Raw genomic sequence first — 20800 nt, forward strand, 5'->3', positions numbered from 1 at the left:
GACTTGGTTTCCTAATGTATTTCTTAGAAATTTTAAGTTCATTTCATGGGTAAGACTGGTTTGTAATTTTCGATTTTGATTTCTCATAAAACAAGTTGGAGAGAATTCATTCTTTACCGTTCTATGGACAAGACTGTATAGGAAAAGCGTTATTTTAACCTTACCTAGTTTGTAGATTCATCAGTGAAATCATTTGCGTCTGTAGTTTTCTTTGTGGGATTTACACTAAAATAAAGGACTGTTCTGATTCTCTATTTTATATTGTGCTAGTTTTGGTAAGTGTATTTTCTAAGAATTATCCCATTTCATGTAAAAATTTTCAAATCTCTTGACAAAAAACCTTTTTATATTTTTAAATGCCTGTAGAAAATGTGGTGATGCCCCCCCCGTTTTCACTCCTGGCATTGGTTTTTTGAGTCTGCTTTCTTTTTAATCATTCATAAAGAGATTTGTTAATCTTTTGAAAGATCCAATTTTTGGCTTTGATTCTGCATTGTATTTATTGCATCCTTTTTGCTACTTACTTTGGGTTTAATTTGCTGCTTTTTCTAACTTGAGATAAATGTTTAGGACATCTACTTTTTATCCTTAATATCTAATATATGCATTAGCGACATATATTTTCCTCTAATCATGGCTTTAGCAGGATATGTCAAGGATAGTATTTTCACTATCATTCAGATAAAAATATTTTCTAATATTCATTGGAATTTCTTCTTTGATGCTTTAAATTTATTTTTACCTGCTTATCTTTGAAATAATTTCAAAGTTAGATTTGCAATAGCACAGAGATCTCACATATACCTTTACAACGATTTTCAAATATTTCCTCAGCAAAGTCCTTTAACTCCTTAATAATTAGTATGCATTTCCTAAAAACAAGGACATTCTATTATGTAACCACAGTATAATTACTAAATACAGGATAACTGACATTGAGATAATACTTTCATCTAATCTACAGACCATTCTCCAATTATGTGATTTGTCTCAATAATGTCCTCTATATCATTTCCCCTCTCTAGTCCAGGATACAGACCAGGATCATAAATCATTGTGGTTTTTTTTTTTATCATTGTGTTTTGATATGAATTACATTTCTTCATTTTCCAATATATGGAGATTTTTCTCATTTATTACTGTTTTCTAGATTGACTGCATTGAGTTTACACAAGAATTTATATGATTTCGATCTTCTGAAATGTAAAACTGCCCTGGCATATGGTTAATTGATTTTTTCCTTTTTTATGTTTGGAAATAATGTTTATTATCGGGTGCAGTGTCCTTAATGTCCATGAGCTCATTTGCTAATTGTGTTTTTTGACTCTTACTGAAATATCCTTACTGAGTTTTAGTCTGCTTGTTTTGCCAATTACTGAGAGAAATATGTTAAATTTCCCACTATGTGGATTTGTCTCTAAGTTCTGTCTTTTTTCTTTATATTTTGTAAGGCTATGAGGAATATAAATTTAGAACTATTATATCTTTTAGATAAAAAGAGCCTTTTATTGTTATAAAGTTTCTCTCTTTATCTCAAATAATGTACTTTGATATACCAGCTCACCTTTGATTAGTGTTTGTATGGCACAGCTTTTCTCATCATTCTTTTTATATACTTAGGTTTTAGATGTTTCTCTCACAAAAAGCAAGTAGCAGATTCTCTATTTGCTTTCTTATCCAGCCTGGAATCTTTTAATTTGGAACATTTTATCCATTCACGTTTATTATAATTACAAATATATTTAGAGATATACCAACTTATCAAGTCTCATTAAATCCCATTTGTTCTTTGTTCCTATTCTCTTTTTTGGCCTGTGTTTAGACTAATTGTTAATTTTTCTACTTCCTCCCTCTGTTATCTTGATAATCATATTGACTTTTACTATTTGTTTAGTGACTACTCTATGCATTAAAAAATGCAGATCTTAACTTATCATCTAAGAATAACTTGTAGTTTACTACCTTCTTCCTAAGCAATGCATGAACCTTAGAACATGAACTCCATATCCTCCTAACATATCTGTGTGATATTTAACACACACATGACACATCAAGACATTACTGTGTAAGTCAACATTTATTTAGATTTACTCATACTTATCATTTCAGCCGTTCTTTCCATCATGCATCACCTACCATTTTTATTCTGCCTAATGTATGCTTTTGTGAGTGTTTACTGGGGATAACTTCTCCCAGTTTATTTTGTCTGAACATGTCTTTCTTATAAACCTTCATTTCTGAAGAATATGTTCACTGGGTATAGAATTTTAGTTTTATAGTATTTTCTTTTTGCACTTCAAAAATATTACTTTATTTTAAAATTATCCTGCTGGGGAGTTATGGGGCTTCTTGAATATGGGTTAGATGTCTTTCTTCAGTATTACAAAGTTCTAAGCCAAATGCTTAGAACTGCTCTCAAATGTTGCTTCCTTCCCATTCTTCTGTCTCTTTCTTGGACCTCAGTTACACCTTGTGTTACATCTTTTCGATCCCTCTTCCATTTTCCATCTTTCTGTTTATCATGCTTCAGTTTGATGTTTTCTTAATTTTCTCCCAGTTCATTAATTCTCATTTCCTGGCATGTCAGATCTGCTCTTAAACCCTCTATTGAGTTAATTTCAGTTACTGTAATGTAAGTTCTAGACATTGTTCACATTGTCTTATCTCCTAGCATATTTGGTTATTTCTAATTGTGTGCTGAACCATTTTGTAAAACTCATTATTAAATAAATCTGAGGTCTAGGATGATGTTTTCTTCCTCCAGGGAGGATTTACATTTTATTCTAACAGGTACCTTGGGGCACAAGCAATAAGATTTCAATTTAATCCAACTTTGGGTACTGAGAAGATCTGATTCTGCACTTTAGTTCCAGTGAGGAACTGTAATATTTACTAGCTAATTCATCTTTACCATAATAGTGTAGACTTCCAGAATCCCAACTCAAGGCAAGAAGAAGCCTTTAACCCCTGTGACCCTGAACTCCAATCCCTGTCTTTCAGCCCTGTGAGCATATTAAAAGCACCCCTCAACCTCTAGGCAAATGCTTCCAAGGGGAAAAAAGCCTGTACCATTCTTTGGATTGGGTTGGAGTCCCCACTCCAACCCAATCCTGGTCCAATAATTCTTTATTACCAAGCTCTAAAAATATCTTATCAATGATTTCTGTATTTTGTCCATGTTTTCTAGTTACCCTCACTGGTATGGCTGGTCCAAATTATCTAGTCTGCCATTATTGGGAGACCTTTTTCAACCAATTATATCTGTATCAGTTTATCAGAATCTTACTGTTTAATTCAGTTGTTGCTAATTCAAATGCCTATGGAGGACAGGTTTAAAAGTAAGCTTTGGTAGGAACTAGGATGAATTAGAAGAGCATGCCCATCCTAAAGACGAGTAAAGTCAATTCCAGTCAAATACTGACATGAAAGTATTGAATATATGGGACCTAGGGCTAAAACAGATTCAATTTTCTTAAAAAACAAAACAAAAAAACCCAGAAAACAAAAAACAAAACCAAAGCCAGAGATCTAAATGTTTTTTTAAAATGTAAAATCTTATTTACAACGCTGGCAACTAATTCCATACAGTTTTAAAAAGTGCGTCAGCCAGTGGTTCTCAGCTAGGCTGATTTTGCTGCCTAGGGCATTTGGCAACGTCTAGAGACATTTTTTGGTTGTCACAACTGGGAGAAGCCTACTGGAATCTAGTAAACGGAGGTCAAAGGTGCAGTTAAACACCATACAATGTACCAGATAGCCCCTACAACAAAGGCAGCAGCACCAAAGTTGAAAAATCTTGAACTAGGCCAACATACTGATGGCCAAACAAAACATTATTTGCAGACGGCCGTTTGGCTGGGGTGCCAGCAGTCGTCTAGTCCTCATAAAGCTGTATTATAAATCTATGTATGTAGGAAAGATGCAGGTACCTGTGCTCTTTATGTTCTAATAACTGGCAGTCCCGACATGTCAGTTTGTCACATGTTTCACAGTAAAGTTTCAGCTGCTCCTTCTTATGAAAAGGACAAAACACTGGTCGCTGACTGGTCACACCAACTGCCTCTGTAGAGACAATGGGAGGCAAAAGAAGAAAATTAACATAACTGAATAGTAAATAATTATTAGATTGTTCATTTAAATTAAAGTCCATTGAGATATCAAGGAGCTACAGTTTCACTGATACCACCATTACCAGCAGGTTTTACAGATAATAAAATATTAAGTATTTTTTGCATTTCTGGAGGAAAACATAAATAAGCTTTCCACTTTTCAGTGTAAAAATTTAAATTAATTCAGGAGAAAAAGGAAGTGTGTAGCTAAAAAGATGTTTTATGAAATTAAAAAATCTTAATAGCCCAGTTAAGTGAACGGAAGCAACTGGAATGTTTTGTATTCCAAATGTGGGAGTTTTATTTTAATGCAATGCAGAAAAATCTAATAAAAATGTATAAAAGAGGTGGTGGAAAAATTATTTCTCCACTTTTGCAAAATTCCTAACAGAGGATACCCATTAACACAGAGATAATCATAAAGTTTACACTATTACACTGTAGTCATCCACATAACTTCTTAATAGTTATCTAGAGTGGAGATAAAACTGGGCAATGCTTATGTTACAATGTTAAATAGAAAAAACAGAATACAAATAAATACAATGACTGATTAAACAATACCAAGGTAAGCTGAGAGGAATATAAAAATAAAATTAATGAACTAAAAAATATATTGAGGGTAATTAGATAAATTTAGGGATAAAAACAAAAAGGTAAACTACTATTTAGTCATATCAAAAAGGGAAAAATATATAAAATTCTGAACAAAAAAAGGAAAACAACCAGATAGAGAAAATTAGCAACGTATTAAAAGAATACTAAAAGCACAACACATCAAGACCAAATGGAATTAATTCCAGCAAAGCAAAAATGGTTCAATATTACTATTGTCATAGCTCCCTGCACCCTTCTCCTTGAGGTTCATATCATCTGGGCATCACAGTAGATGAGGGGTGACCATACATCCTTAGTTGGCTTGGGACATCCTGGTTTGTATCTGCTCTTCAGGAATAATTATTTATAGAGCTTCTGATTTAGATAATTATGACATCATGTCATCCCTTTATAGACTTCCTTTATTTATGAAGAATTTCAATCCTGACTCATAGTCATCCTCCTAGCCCTTAGTCTCATCATCATCCTGGATGATTCGGAAGTCCACAGAGAGTACCACATAAAGACAAGCCTCTCAGACTTTTTCATCTCTAGAGACTTGTACTTCATTTTAGCTACTTATTCCATTTCATACACACCATGGTCCCACCCTAGATTTATTGTCCATTACTGTTCCATTTCTATAATCATAAATTCAAATATCCCACTCTAATAACTTGTACTTTCTAACTTCCCAATTCTTAGTTAAACTACTCTCACTGTACCTCACTGATATTTCTAGTCCCTAACCATTTATTTCGCCCTATCAACTGACACTGTCTACTTCACTTTCTTTATACAGTTAAAATCCCCAAATTCTTCACGTCAACACATGCCTATATCCGCATCTCTTATCCTGTGGAACTTCTAGAATGTTGGTCTGGCTAAACCCCAACCCTAAATAGTTCAATTCTTCTCTATATCAGACTGCCGAGGACTGACAGAGGAAGTTTTAAGGACTATACCAAATGTAACCTTGATGCTACCAAGCAATCCTATTTCCAAAGCTAGAGCTCTCTTTCAACTGGAGTTATTTCAAATATCCTCCATATTTCTTACCTTTCAGTCCTATTTCCTCTGCTCTCTTTTTCAATAGATGGCTGACTTTACAGAAAAACAGAAGTCTTTCTAGAACTAATCTATTAAATTTACCTGAGTATATACCTGGCCTTTTCTCTTTTGTGTCTCTTCTTCATCAGTGTTCTCAGAAATTATATCCCCCTTTTCCTGTGTCTCAAGACTCCTAGCCTCATCTCTTACTTCTCCTCTTCTTGCATCTTACTCTCCAGCTACACTCAATGTTCCCCCTCTGGAAATTTGTGCATGTGCTTCAGTTTTCCCCACCCTTCTCATTTATGTGATGAACTTCCATTCATCCTTGAAGTCCCAGATGTGGCCTTCAATGTAAATCCCCAAATCTGAGTTTGATACTCCTTTCATGTGCTTCTACAGAACTTATGAGGCTAAACTATGATTGCTAATTTGTTCACAGTCTTCATCATACTAATAACTCCTGGAGGGTAGGAAGTACCTATCTTATTCACTTTTTCATCTCTTTAATCTGGCAAAGTTCCTGGAATATAGAACAGGCATACAAACACTGGTTGACTCAATGAATAAAAAGCAGTGGATTAATTTTTTTTTTTTTTTTTTTTTTTAGTGGATTAATTTTTAAACAGAAATATACTAATGAGCCATAAAAGTCAACAAAATGCTGATAAATATTACAACATGGATAAAACCTGAAAACACTACTGTGGTAAGTGAAATAAGCCAGATATTGAGGGACAAATACCCTAAGATTCCACTTGTATGAACTATCTAGAATAAGCAAATTCATTGAGACAGATAGTAGATTAGAGGTTAGCAGGGAATGGTGAGGAGAGGGGAATGGGCAATTATTATGTATTGGGTACAGTTTCCTTTGGAAGGGCTAAAAAAGTTTTGGAAATGGTGGTGATGGTTGCCTAATACTTTGAATACAATTAGTGCCAATGATTTGTACACTTAAAAATGGTTAGAATGTCAGATTTTAAGTTATACATATTTTACTGTACAAAAAATGTTATTAGTGAACTTTACATTATAAGCATAAGCAACACAATAAGAACCCAGAAACCATAATTAAATACATAAAAAGCAAAACTTCTTTGGTTATCTATATAACAAATATCATGAGACAGGTTTACTATAAGAATATCAGAGAGAAAAGAGTTGTAAAACTTTTTTTAAGCCCACCCCTTATCATCTTAAAAATAAGAGACAAGAGAGAATATAAGTTTTTAAAAATTTTTTAAATTTTTATTGGAATATAGTTGCTTTACAATGTTGTGCTCGTTTCTACTGTACAGCAAAATGTGTCATGTATACATATATCCCCTCTTGTTTGGATTTCCTTCCCATTTAGGTCACTATAGTACATTAAGTAGAGCTCCCTGTGCTATAAAGTATGTTCTCATTGGTTGCCTATTTTATACATAGTATCAATAGTGTATATAGAAAATAAGTTTTTTTTTTGTTTGTTTTTTTTTTTCGGTACGCTGGCCTCCCACTGTTGTGGCCTCTCCTGTTGCGGAGCACAGGCTCCGGACGTGCAGCCTCAGCGGCCATGGCTCACGGGCCTAGCTGCTCCGCGGCACGTGGGATCTTCCCAGACCGGGGCACGAACCTGCGTCCCCTGCATCAGCAGGCGGACTCTCAACCACTGTGCCACCAGGGAAGCCCCGAAAATAAGTGTTAAAGGCAACTTTTTCACATGTTGTACATTCATACCAAATTAACGCATTTATAGGAGGAGGGTTGTGAGTATAAATATAAAGCAGAATTCTGTATCTATTCATACTGACCAACATTGACAAGTATTCAAATTCAGCCATAATACAGACTTCCTTGTAGTAAAAGACAAGAGTATATTTAATGCTTATGAGTGTATCAAAACAAGTTAGTAGGGCTTCCCTGGTGGCGCAGTGGTTGAGAGTCCGCCTGCCGATGCAGGGGACATGGGTTCGGGCCCCGGTCCGGGAAGATCCCATATGCCGCGGAGCGGCTGGGCCCATGAGCCATAGCAGCTGAGCCTGCGAGTCCGGAGCCTGTGCTCCGCAATGGGAGAGGCCAAAATAGTGAGAGGCCCGCGTACCGCGAGAAAAAAACAAACAATAAAAACAAGTTAGCATGGGAAATAAAGAATGACTTGGGAGGGATAGAGAAAAAACGAAATTTAAAAATTAATTTATTACCTGGAGATACTTCCTCTTTCTGTCTCACAGTGTGGTCTTTTGTGAATTTCACCCTTTGATGAGCTCTGATGCATGTCTTGCAGAGCCATTCAACACACTCTACACAAAACCCATTAGCTTCTGCATTGTCCTCACAGCTTGTACATACCTAATAAAAGAAACGTCACGTCAATTCTTGAGAATAAAGAAAAGGTGGTCACATGACTAATCATACATAAATGATATACCAACTATACTTGACTCTATCAGTTATCTTCTTAACAGTGTTCATAAATTTAAACTGACACTATGTTTTAAATTATAAACATATGAAATGGAAATATAAGGACACTGCCCTTAGTTCAATATATCAAATATTCTAGGCACTATGCTAACTGCTGAGGATATAACCATCAGAAAAAGCAAACACAATCCTTGCCCTTATGACATCCAGTCTCCTAGATGAAGTGTAGGTTCAAATCCCAGTTCCCCTACTTACTGGATGAGTAGTCTTGGACAGGTTACTTAGAATGCTCATCTTTAAAATAAGGGTAATAACATAAATTTTACTGAGTGGTTGTAAAGATAAATTTTACTGAGTGCTTATGAATTTTACTGAGTGGTCGTGAGGAAGTCAAACATTACTGAAACAATAATACTAATACATAACTACAAATTGAGAAGTGCCATAAAGGAAAAAGTATGAGAAGCTAGAAGAACATATGATGGGGGCAAGTGATCTGTTTTTAGTGGGGTTGAATGGTTGGGGAAAATGAGAGGAGAGATTACCCAGGCAAGGCTTTCTCTAAAGAGATCATATTTGCACCAAGATAAGAAAGTTGAGTCATCAATTACTGATGAAAGCTTTCTAGGCAGAGAGAACAGCATGTACCAAAGCCTCCAGCAAGAACATGGCAGGTTCAAAGAAGTGACAGAAAGCCAGCAGGACTCAAGCGGAGAGATCAAGGGGAAAACTGGCAACAGAAGGAGCTGGTGGCAAGGCAGGGGCCAGATCAAGAAGGATCATGTGACAATTTTGGTCTTTGTCTCAGAAGTCTCCTAAAAGCTTTTAAGTAAGTAAATGACATGGCCAGATGTGCATTTTTAAAATCACTGTCCCTGCAATGTAGAGAAGAGATTAGAAAAAGGGCAAGTGCTTCTGCACAGAGATAGGTAGGAGCCCTTTGCAGTGGTAGAAGTGGAGATGAATGAAGGAGATTTGGGAAGTAAAACTGACTGGTTTGGAGGATGCACTGGCTATGAAATGAAGAAGAGATAGCACCTTTTTTTCCAGCTTATATAACTGTGTAGATGGTGGCACTATTCTCTGAGAACAGGTATTAAGGTTACACAACACATAAGCAGTCCTCGTGATATCATTTGCGGTTGGGAAAAAAAATTTTCCCCTCAGTCAGTGGTTTACATTAGCCAAATTCCAAATACCTGGATAATATTTCCATAAACCACAACCTGCCCTTTCTCAGTTCTTGTCTTCTACCTTTCTAACATCTTTTGATGCCACTGACTCTTACTTCCTAGAAGTCATCTGGATTCCTTAACCCTTCCAGATTCTCTTATCTCCCAGATTGCCTCTCTGGACCCCACCGCTACTCTTTCTCCTCTGATTCTGTAGATTTTTGTTAGGTCTAGGGATTGGTCTCACCTACTCCCTCGGCTTCAACTATCACCTCTATAAGTACGTCACCTAAAACTTAATCTCCACATTATGCGGCAAAAGGAGTATGGGATTTCTATACATAATGTTAAGGAAGGACCTCTAGTATAAAAAGTAAAAGTAAAAAAGCAAAGTGTTAAAGCATATCATACCACTGCTTATCTAGGAAAGATGAGGATGGGATGGGATGACTTATTTGCTTAAATCTTAAAAATAACATAAAATCACTTAGATTATAAAATAATATTAAAAGTGTAAGGATAAAACATAAAAGAAATTAAATGGTTAGCTATAAGGTAGAGAAAAAATAAGGTAGAGGGGTAGGTGAGATGGAGATAGAAGTTTGAGTTCTCTGAATATACTCTGTTTCATAGATTTTATTTTGGAACCAGTATATGAATGTTCTATATGTAGTTAAACAAATTTCAAATTAAAAAAAAAACTAAAGCCCTAAACAAAAGCAAAATGAAACTAATGAACCTGCCTATCAAGTGGGTGGCTTAACCATACAGAGAAGAATTACTTATTTCAAGTAACTTTAAAACATGATGATTTGATTGAATATCTCCAGTACATACATATACTAATTATTGTCTTCTTGTTTTCTGTTTTGACAGAGATAATGCTATAATCTCCATTTTCAGTACCAACTCTATTCTTCTATACTCTTACTCTGCAAGGCTCAATTATGCTTAATGAGCTGGCTCCACATTAGATTCTAGCAATAGGTGGTGCTGGAGGAAGACTGCAATGCCAGAGGAAAAAGGGACTTGATCATCTTAGTTGGCTTCCTATTTGCTTGAGTTTTCTGTGAACATCTACAATGCTAGATTCAACTTCAAAATGTCAATATATACTTGTTATATTTTCCCTTCCTCTCTTTTTAAAATAGAAAGTATCTATTAAATCATTCTCCTGAAAGTCCTAGAAAAATGACCAACTCAATGGTGATGAGCACCCCTAGTATCCATATTGTGCTCTCTAAATACCATTTCAGACTAAAAGGAACCAAGGCTCCTAGGAGAACCAACCACCTGCTGGTTCCAGGTGTAGAACAGAAAATGAACAATATCTTGTCAAAATAGAAAGCAAGGGAGGTAACAGTGACACTGCGACTGTATCAGAAGGGCTCAGGAATCCTCACTGCCAAGATGGCACAAATTGAGCACCAATAAGGATAACTACAACACATTTTATGTTAAAAATCCATGAGTTCATAACAATAAACACACATACACACCACTCATGAGTCACCTCTGAAGAATGCTAAGAAACTAAGTCACTACTCTCACAATTAGCAACTAAAGGGAAAGAATCAAGCATTTAACCACCTTTCCTGTATAACCTAAGAATAGAAGAAGGAAGCTTTTTTTTTCCTCTTCCAGTTGAGAAATAAAGAGGAATGACAGAATGAAAATGTCACCATTTTTCAAAGTCCTAATGAAATATGGAATTTTGGCAGTGCTCATTAACGCCATTAACATCAGGAAAAAGACAACCAGACATCATAAGCTTCCTGCTTGAAATACACACAGACATATGGATGAAAGTATTCTTATGAAACAGCCTCTACATTTTTATCACCAGTTTACACAAAATACAGGAGACAGGGAAGCATGTTAAATGACTTAAGGAGAGGTCAGCAAAATTCAGAATAAGGCTAACTCTACTGGACTAACAACCCAGTTTATCCAGCAAATATGTTAAAAGGAAGGAAAAAGAAAGCCAAGCAAGGTGAAGGGGGCATCTGAAATTAATTAAAAGATATGTTTGAGACAAACCTACCAAATGCATGGTAAGTTCTCCAGCATTTCAGGCTGCCTCATTAAGAGGAGGCAAAAGATTCAAGACTTAATACACTTACCTGATTAGACTTTTCTACTGTACTGCTGGGAACCTCAGTAGTGTCCTTCACAAAAAAATTATCTATGATGTGTCTCTCGGCACATTCTTGGCTGCAAACTGGACATCGAATGACTCCCACTGGGAAAGACAAAATGGTGTTCTAAGTTGTTTTTGGTTGAATTCAAGTATAACTGACATAACATTAAAATTAGTTTAAGGTGTACAACGTAATGATTTGATATTTGTATATAACACAAAATGAGCACCACAAAAATTCAGTTAACATCTGTCACCATGAACAATTACAACTTTTTTTTCTGGTGGTGAGAACTTTTAAGATCCACTCCTCTAGCTACTTTCAAATATACAATACAGTATTCCTAACTATAGTCACCATGCTGTACATTACATCCCCATGTACTCATTTTATAACTGGAAATTTCTACCTTTTGCCCCTTTTCACCCATTTCGCCCCACCCCCACCCCCACTTCAGGCAACCACCCATTCTGTTCTTTATATCCATGAGCTCACATTCTAAGTTTTAATACAAACATACTGAGTCCTAACCCAACACATCTCATCCAAACTGTGAATGGATTCTGTGAATGTCCACTCTCTTCAAATTCATACCTATTACTTAACACAAAGCAATTCATTTAATGTATATATATATAGGGGTTTTAGATGCGTGTGTGCACCCACACGTGTGTATACGTGTGGTGTGTATGTGTATATGTCCCACACTAGTATATTAAATGATGAATAAATGCTCATAATTTTAAATGAGATAACCTTCCAAATAAATATCCTTTTGACTATTCTTCTTATTGTTTAGCAACTTCTCTCACAGTGTTTTTCAAATAGAGATGTGCAGAATCATATAGAGACTTTAAAAGAATGAGAGTTCTGGTTCTCTCTGGACCTATGGAATCAGGATTTCTGAAAGTGGAACACAGACATACCCATTTTGTTTATGTTTGTTTTTGTTCTGAATCTCGATTCAGAAACACCAATCTGCTTCCTTTAACAGGTGCAAATAGTGTTCCTTTTGGGTGGGGGGTGTGTGAATCTTTCATAGTGATTGGTAAAACAATAAATAATAATTGTGAATGAATTAAAATCTAAATTTTTAATTAAATTAAAAAATTTAATATAAACTTGATGCAGTAATTTGTACCAAGGAGACTGCAATAAGGTTCCCAGATACATTTTTTGCAAAATGAAATGCATAAGAATGAACACAAAGTAATCCAAAGGTCAATTTCATTTGTATATACAAGCAATAAACAAACATTTTAATTTAAAAAACTATTTTACAATAGCAACAAAAAAAGGTACTTAGTAGTAAATTTTTTTAAATGTATAAGGCCATTGTGTAGAAGAATGTTAAGCTATATTTAGAATCATTAAAAAAAAAATCTAAGTAATGAAAACACCATGTTCTTGATGGTAAAGATGCCAGTTCTCCCCAGACATGTCTATACATTCAATGCAGTTTTTAATAATAATACCAACAGGGATTGCAATAGAGTTTTGACAAGCTGGGGGAACATGTCTAGCAAATAAGACAGTAAACATATAAAGCTATGGTAATTAAGATGGTGTGATATTTATGAAAGGATAAACAAAAATGGAACAGAATATATGTGCCAGAAACACAAGACAGATGTGGCACTAGAAATTGGTGGAAAAGGGGTGCTATAGTTTGCTACAGTGGGAGAAGGATGAAATCAGATCTCTCCTTAATTCAAAAAATAATTCTCCAAGTGGGGAAAGCAGGGTGGGTGGGGTGGTGGGATGAACCGGGAGATTGGGATGGACATACATACACTAATATGTATAAAATAGATAACTAGTAAGAAACTGTAGTATAAAAAAATAAAATAAAATAAAATTCAAAAAAAATTCTTTTGGATAGGATAGATTAAGAACTTTAAAACTTTCAAGAGGAAATACAGGAGAGTATCTGTGTAACCTTAGAGTTGGAATAAATTTCTCAATCAAGAAACAAAGAGCAATGGGCTTCCCTGGTGGCGCAGTGGTTGAGAGTCCGCCTGCCGATGCAGGGGACACAGGTTCGTGCCCTGGTCCGGGAATATCCCACATGCCACGGAGCGGCTGGGCCCGTGAGCCATGGCTGCTGAGGCTGCACGTCCGGAGCCTGTGCTCCGCAACGGGAGAGGCCACAACAGTGAGAGGCCCGCGTACGGCAAAAAAAAAAAAAAAAAAAAAAAAAGAGCAAGAGCATAAGAGAAAGATGAGTAAGTTCAGTAACGTTAAGAACTACAGTTAGACAAAAGATTACCATGAAGAAAGTGAGAAGATAAGCCCCTGATTGGGAGAAGATATACCTGACACATAGCACTGACAAGAAATTAGTAATTAAAATCTGTAAAAATGTGACAATGCATTTCACAAAATAGAAAGATTGAGTAAACATGTTTTTCCTTATTCCAGATAAGTACAGCTAAAGATTCTAGACAGTCTACATAAAACTGAGAAAGGCAGACAGGAGGCAGACTGTCTAGAGACCTCAGGACCCAAGGAATGACAACGGGAGTTCACTGGGTTTTCTTTTAGCCTCATATATGCCAAAGTAGGTGCTCATGAAGCTACCATCTCAGAAATAACAACAGGTATAAACAAAAAACAGTCCACAAAAGGCTGTTCCCTCTATCCAGAGGACAGGAAAAGGGCGGCCTGGCAAGAAAGAAAACTACTCCAGCAAAACACCACAGAAAAAAATGTGCTTCCTCTCCCACCAACAAAGACCCAAGGGGAAGCCTAGACTTCTACCCTGGCCAAGCAGAAACCAGGTGCCCCAACCATCTCCTGCTGGCTGTGTCAGAGAAGCCTGGTGGGGAGTTAGGGCTTTGGTCCTCACTGGGTGGTAATGAGGCCCCCAGCAGTGTCAGTGGAGACTACGTGAGGAGCCTGAGCTTGTAACTCCAGGGCAGTAATGAGGTACCCCTCCACCTCCATGCTGAAGGGTAGTGGAAAGTCTGGACTTTTATCGCTATTTACCAGTAACCTCCCTCGCCCCTATATCCCCACTCCTTAGATGTGTCAATGAAGAACACATGGGAAGCAGTAAGTAGGTACCCATACCCCTACTAGCCAGGGAGGTATCAACAGAGGCCTGGTGGGAGCATCAACTTCCACACCATTGACCAGTAAGGAGGAGGGTCTCCCTCTCAGGATATCAAAGGATGCAGCAAGGGGAACTTAGACTTCAACCTTTACCTCACAGGAGGCAGGAAATAATAAATATAAGAGCAGAAGTGAATGAAATTGAAAACTGAAAAGTCAATTCAACAAAAAGCTCGTTATTCAAAAAGGTCAATAAAATTAACAAACCTCCAGCAAGACTGACAAAGACAAAGGAGAAGACACAACTTACCAAACATAAAGAATAAAAATGGGGATATCACTATAGACCATACAGACAGCAAAAGAATGACAGAGAAATATTAACACTACTCACACAAAATGACAATATAAGTAAAATGGACCAATTCCTCAAAAGGCACAAACAAATATGAAATAATTTGAACAGCCTTTTAACTACATGGAAATCGGCTCTAAACAAAATGAAATACTAACAAACATGTATATTACTTGTATGCTGAAAACTAAAAAATTAAGAAATCAAAAAAGATCTAAATATATGGAGAGACAACGTTCATGGATAGAGATAACTAATGTAGTAAAGAGGTCAATTCTTAATGTGATCTACCAGTTTAACAGAATTCCTAATACAAACCCAACAATATTTTTTTGTAGATACAGACGATATTGTTTTAATATTTATATTAAAAGGCAAATGAAGGACTTCCCTGTGGCACAGTGGTTAAGAATCTGCCTGCCAATGCAGGGGACACGGGTTCGATTCTTGGTCCGGGAAGATCCCACATGCCGCGGAACAACTAAGCCTATGTGCCACAACTACTAAGCCCACAGGTCACAACTACTGAAGCCTGCGCGCTCTAGGCCCTCATGCCGCAACTACTGAGCCTGCATGCCTAGAGCACGTGCTCCACAACAAGAGAAGCCACTGTAATGAGAAGCCCGCACACCAAAACGAAGAGTAGCACTTGCTCGCTGTAACTAGAGAAAGCCCACGCGCAGCAACGAAGACCCGATGCAGCCATAAATAAATAAATAGCAAATGCATTATAACAGCTGAATCGATAATGGAAAGAAGAATACAGTGGAGGAATCACTCTATCCAATTTCAAGGCTTATATAGCAACAGTAATCCGGAATGCCTGTTATTGACCAAAGAATAGACACACAGATGAATGAAATAGAATAGAGACAGACCTATACAAGTAGGGCCAACTGATTTCTGACAGAGGTGCAAAAGCATCTTTATACTGATTAAGTCCAAAATGCTGATGAGAGATATACTGTGTTCATGGGTTGGAAGACTCATCACAGTAAAGATGTCAATTCTCCCCAAATTGATCTATAGGCTAGTGTATTCCTATCAAAATCCTAGCTAGATCTCTTTGTAAATACAGACAAGATTATTCCAAAATTTATGTGGAAAAGGAAAGGAACTAGCATAGCTAAAGCAAGTCCAGAAAAAGAAAAATATTGTGAGAAGACTCACTATCCAATCTTAAGACTTACATATAGTGAGTTAGACAGGGTAGTATTGGCAGTATACATGCACAGATGAATGGAACAGAACACAGCACCCAGAAATACACCCACACAAGTAAGCGCAACTGATTTTGGACAAAAAGTATGAGAACGATTCATTGGAAGAAGGAAAGACTTTTCAACAAATTGTTGTAACAACAGGATATTCATAGGCAAAAACTGAACTTCAAACTAACCTTCACATTTTATATAAAAATTAACTCAAAGTGGATCAGATTTAAATATAAAACATAAAACTATAAAATCTTTGGAAGAAAACAGGAGAAAATCTTAAGGACGTAGGACTTGCTGAAGGTCTTAGACATATCAAAGACAATCCATAAAAGAAAAATACGGATGAATTTGATTTCATCAAAATTTAAGACTTTTGCTCTGCAAAAGACCTATAAAGAAGATGAAAAAACAAGCTACACACTGGGAGAAAATATTTGCAAACCACAGATCTGACGAAGGATTCATATCTACAATACATAAAGAACTCTCAAAACTCAAAAAAACAAAAACCCAATTAGAAAATGGGCAAAAGACATGAAGAGACATTTCATCAATAAGGATATGCACATGGCAAATAAGCACATGATAAGATGTTCCACATCACTAGCCATCAGGTAAATAAATGCAAATTAAGATCATGATGGGATACCAGCACAAAGCTATTAAAACAGCTAAAATAAAAAGTAGTGACAATGCCAAATGCTGACAAAAAATGTGGAGGTATTAGATCTCTTATATGTTCCCACTGGGAATGTAAAATAATAGAGCCACTGTGGAAAACAGTTTGGCAGTTTCTTCAAAAAGCTAAACATAACATTTATCATATGAATCAGCAATCTCATCCCTGGGCAGAAATAAATTTAGGTTCACAGAAAAATCTGAACACAAATATCGTAATTCAGTGTTATTCATATTAGCCCAAAACTTGAAACAACCTAAATCTCTGTAAATAAGTTAATGGTTAAATAAACTGTGGTACATCCATACCATGGGATAACAGTCACCAATCAAAGGGAACTAATTATTGATATATGCAACAAACTGGATGGATCTTAAGGGCATTAGTGTTTTTTAAAAAGCCAATTTCCAAAGGTCTTATGAATGATCCACTTACATAACATTCTCAAAATGACAAGATTATAGAGATGGGAAACAGACTACTACTTTCCCTGAAATTAGGGACAATGGGGTGTGGGGAGAGAGGGTAGGTTTGACTATAAAGGGGTAACAAGAGGGAGAGCTTTGGTGATGGAATAGTTCTGCGTCTTGATTGTGACGTTATATGAATCTACACATGTGATAAAGTTGCATTACAACTATACTCACTGGGCTTCCCTGGTGGCGCAGTGGTTGAGAGTCCGCCTGCCGATGCAGGGGACACGGGTTCGTGCCCCGGTCCGGGAAGATCCCACATGCCGCGGAGCGGCTGGGCCCGTGAGCCATGGCCGCTGAGTCTGCACGTCCGGAGCCTGTGCTCCGCAACGGGAGAGGCCACAACAGAGAGAGGCCCGCGTACCGCAAAAAAACAAAACAAAACCGCACACACACAGAAACACTATACTCACTATCGTAACAATGTTAATTTCCTGGTTTTGCTATTGCACTGTAATTATATAAGAAGTAATCAATGGAAAGAACTGGGTACAAAGGATCTCTCTGTAACTTCCCATGAATCTATTATTATTTCAAAATAAAAAGTTAAAAAAAACCCAAAAAGAACATTTCTTTAGTGCTCTCCTTATATGCACTGCTTTATCCTCATACAGATGAGGAAACGGAGATCAGAGAATCTGATTAACGTGACCAAGGCCACACAGTGGTGGAGCTGTGATCTGAACCCATGGCCGACTGACCCCAGAGCGCAGTGTACTACCACACTTCACAAAAATGTCTTAGAAAGCCGTGGGTTCACAGATTGCATCATGTTGACAGACAGGATACTAGTCCACGAATTAAGGATCCCATTTGTTGTACAACGGATGGCTAGTGGGAAGCTGCCGCATAGCACAGGGAGATCAGCTGGATGCTTCGTGAAGCCTAGAGGGGTGGGATAGGGAGGGTGGGAGGGAGGCTCAAGAGGGAGGGGATACGGGGATCTATGTATACGTAGAGCTGATTCACTTTGTTGTACAGCAGAAACTAACACACCATTGTAAAGCAACTATACTCTAATAAAGACATTAAAAAAAAAGAAAGGATCCCATTTATGTATGGTGGTGAGTTTGACCTAAATGAATTTAAACCCAAATAAATGCTAGCTCAACAATACTTTGTTACCCAGAAAAAGTCAGTGGGAAAATGTAATTTCTGTTCCAGTCTGAGCACATTTAAAGTGCCTCTATACAGACTGGTGGAGATCAGCATCTGGAATATATCCTTCTAGAAATTAGAGTGATTAAAATCTGATTAACTAAAGAAAAATAATTCTGTGGGAAGTGTGTAGATATTTTCTTCAATCATTCATCACTGTGTACTTAATGGCCATGGTTGTTTTTTTCTGTTATTTAGTGGGTTGAAAAAACTTTAAATGGTGCATAGCCTCCTTTAAGTCTGTTTTCAAATGTTACCTTTGATGATGCCTGCACCCCCATCCACCTTCCTGCACCACAGATTCCCCTAATCCTGCTCTAATTCTTTTCTCTCTGGCAGTTATCCTTCAGTTTCATTTATTTATATTTATTGTTTATTGTCTGACTATCCCAAGTAAAATGTAAATTGTCTGGTTAGTTCACAGATATTCCAAAGCACCTAAACATGTACCTGGCACATAGCAGTGCTCAATAAATATTTGGTGAATGAGTGAATGAACTCCCTTAGTGATGCACACACCTTGTGATCCACAGTTTCACCATGGAGAAACTCTTCAGCATCAGGAAACATGCTCAACAATGTTCATAGCACCATTTTTCAGAAAAGTCCACAACTAGAAACAATCCAAATGTCCATCAACAGAACAAAAATACTGTGGTATATTCAAATAATAGAACACTATACAGCAATAAAATCAATGCATGTAAATTACAGATGGCTGAATCCTCAAAAATATTTTAAGTGAAGAAAGTCCCAGAAGAATATGTATTATATATACTCTATCAGAGTTCAAAAATAATATATAAGAAAGCATATATAGCTGATAAACTATAAAGAAAAACAAGGGAATGATTAACACAAAATTCTGGATAGTGGCTAGGCTATGCCTAGGATGGAGGAAAGAATAAGCAGCTCCCCTCCAATACTAATTTCAAGCCCATCTATCTTTCCTGAACCAAACCATTTCGAAGGCCTAAGAGCACATGGAGATAAACAGGTTGCAAGCCAATGAAACCTCATGCCCAGTCTAGGGTTAAAAGAGAGCCTGAGGACTAGTAAGCAGCTACTCAGCTCTAGTGCATTAAGTATTATCCCCATTTTACAGATCAGGAAACTGAGCACCATGACTTGCTTGTGGTCATTCAACTAACTGGCAACTCTGGAATTTGAATTCTGCATACACATCTTATGTACATTCCACATGGAAACTATTTAAATAAAAAGGATATAGCATGGACTTTAAAGCTATATAGACCTATATTATTCCTCTTTATTGACTGTTCTATATCCCCTAAACAATCTTTCTGAGCCTCTATTTCCTCTTCTGTAAAGTAACAGTACATGATAATCATGATAATGGTTACCATATTGAGAACTTATTGTGCTCCAGTTATAGTGCTAAGTATTCCATGCTCAACAGAACAAATTTGAGGCAGAACTGTTATAAGGATTATATTAATAAATGTATAAAAAGGGCCTAGCGATGTTGGGCTGGTACCTGGTAAACCTGTACATCATACTCTATGCCCCCAATTAAAATCAGGTAACAGTTGACTCCTTCTGAAAGGACCAGCACAACCTCACCTACCTCATTCCCTCAAATCATCTACTAAGACTTACACAAATGAACTCTGAGTCATAGAGGTACCTCAGCCTAACAGGGACCAATGAGGCCAAACGTTGGTAAATCTCAAATTTGCATCTTTACCCATACTTCATTCCCAAGCTCAAGATGTACCTTGCCAGTAGAAGAAAAAATAAGGCACTGCGTATTATACAGTAAATACCTGAATGCCTATATGAAGAAAGTGATTCTTTGACACACTATCCTGGAAAGGGTGGGGATACTGCAGAAACATAATAAAGTTCCCGTTTTTGGAAAGGGAAAACTTGAAATCGGAAAGGCAAGCAGGGAGTCAACTTTAATTCAAGAGAAATAGTAAAGCAAACAGACTAGTACAAATGCTACAAATTGCTTCTCTTTGCTGTTGCCAGAATATGTGCTGGTAACAAGCTAAACAAGGAAATCAACTATTTATTAATCAAGTTGAAAGAGCTAACAATTCAGTATTATATTTATCTGTATTTTAAAGGAAAAGGGCTGTTGAAGTTATATGTAAGTTTCTGTGCTTGCCAAAAGAAATCATAAAAGATGTTTAATTATAAGGTCATAAAAACATGACTGATATAAGAGATTAGTGATAGATCATAAATTACACATTTATAAAAGTAGCTGGACTTAAACTTACTAGGATCTGGTTTTATTCTTTTTATTCTACAAATTAAATATTTACAGTTTTGGGGCTTTGAGATGTAAATATGATTTGCTATTTCCTTTGTGAAGTTTTAGTGTCTAAACCTAAGCACAATGCAGGGCTTATGCTTT

The 20800-nt window shown here is 36.6% G+C and overlaps 1 protein-coding gene across 2 annotated transcripts in view; it reads right to left on the minus strand.

Moving 5' to 3' along the window:
* The window catches only part of TRIM24 (tripartite motif containing 24), a 96754-nt gene that overhangs the window by 44524 nt on the left and 31430 nt on the right, over nt 1–20800 (minus strand). For both annotated transcript variants that reach the window (XM_024741643.1, XM_024741642.1), the window contains exons 2-4: nt 11461–11579; nt 7943–8090; nt 3930–4062 (exon numbers count right to left, since the gene is read on the minus strand). In XM_024741643.1, coding sequence (XP_024597411.1) covers nt 3930–4062; nt 7943–8090; nt 11461–11579 — 400 coding nt within the window. The remainder of the gene's footprint in view (nt 1–3929; nt 4063–7942; nt 8091–11460; nt 11580–20800) is intronic.

Source organism: Neophocaena asiaeorientalis, unplaced genomic scaffold (genome assembly GCF_003031525.2).
Source record: "Neophocaena asiaeorientalis asiaeorientalis breed wild unplaced genomic scaffold, Neophocaena_asiaeorientalis_V1.1 scaffold692, whole genome shotgun sequence".
Lineage (NCBI taxonomy): Eukaryota > Metazoa > Chordata > Mammalia > Artiodactyla > Phocoenidae > Neophocaena > Neophocaena asiaeorientalis.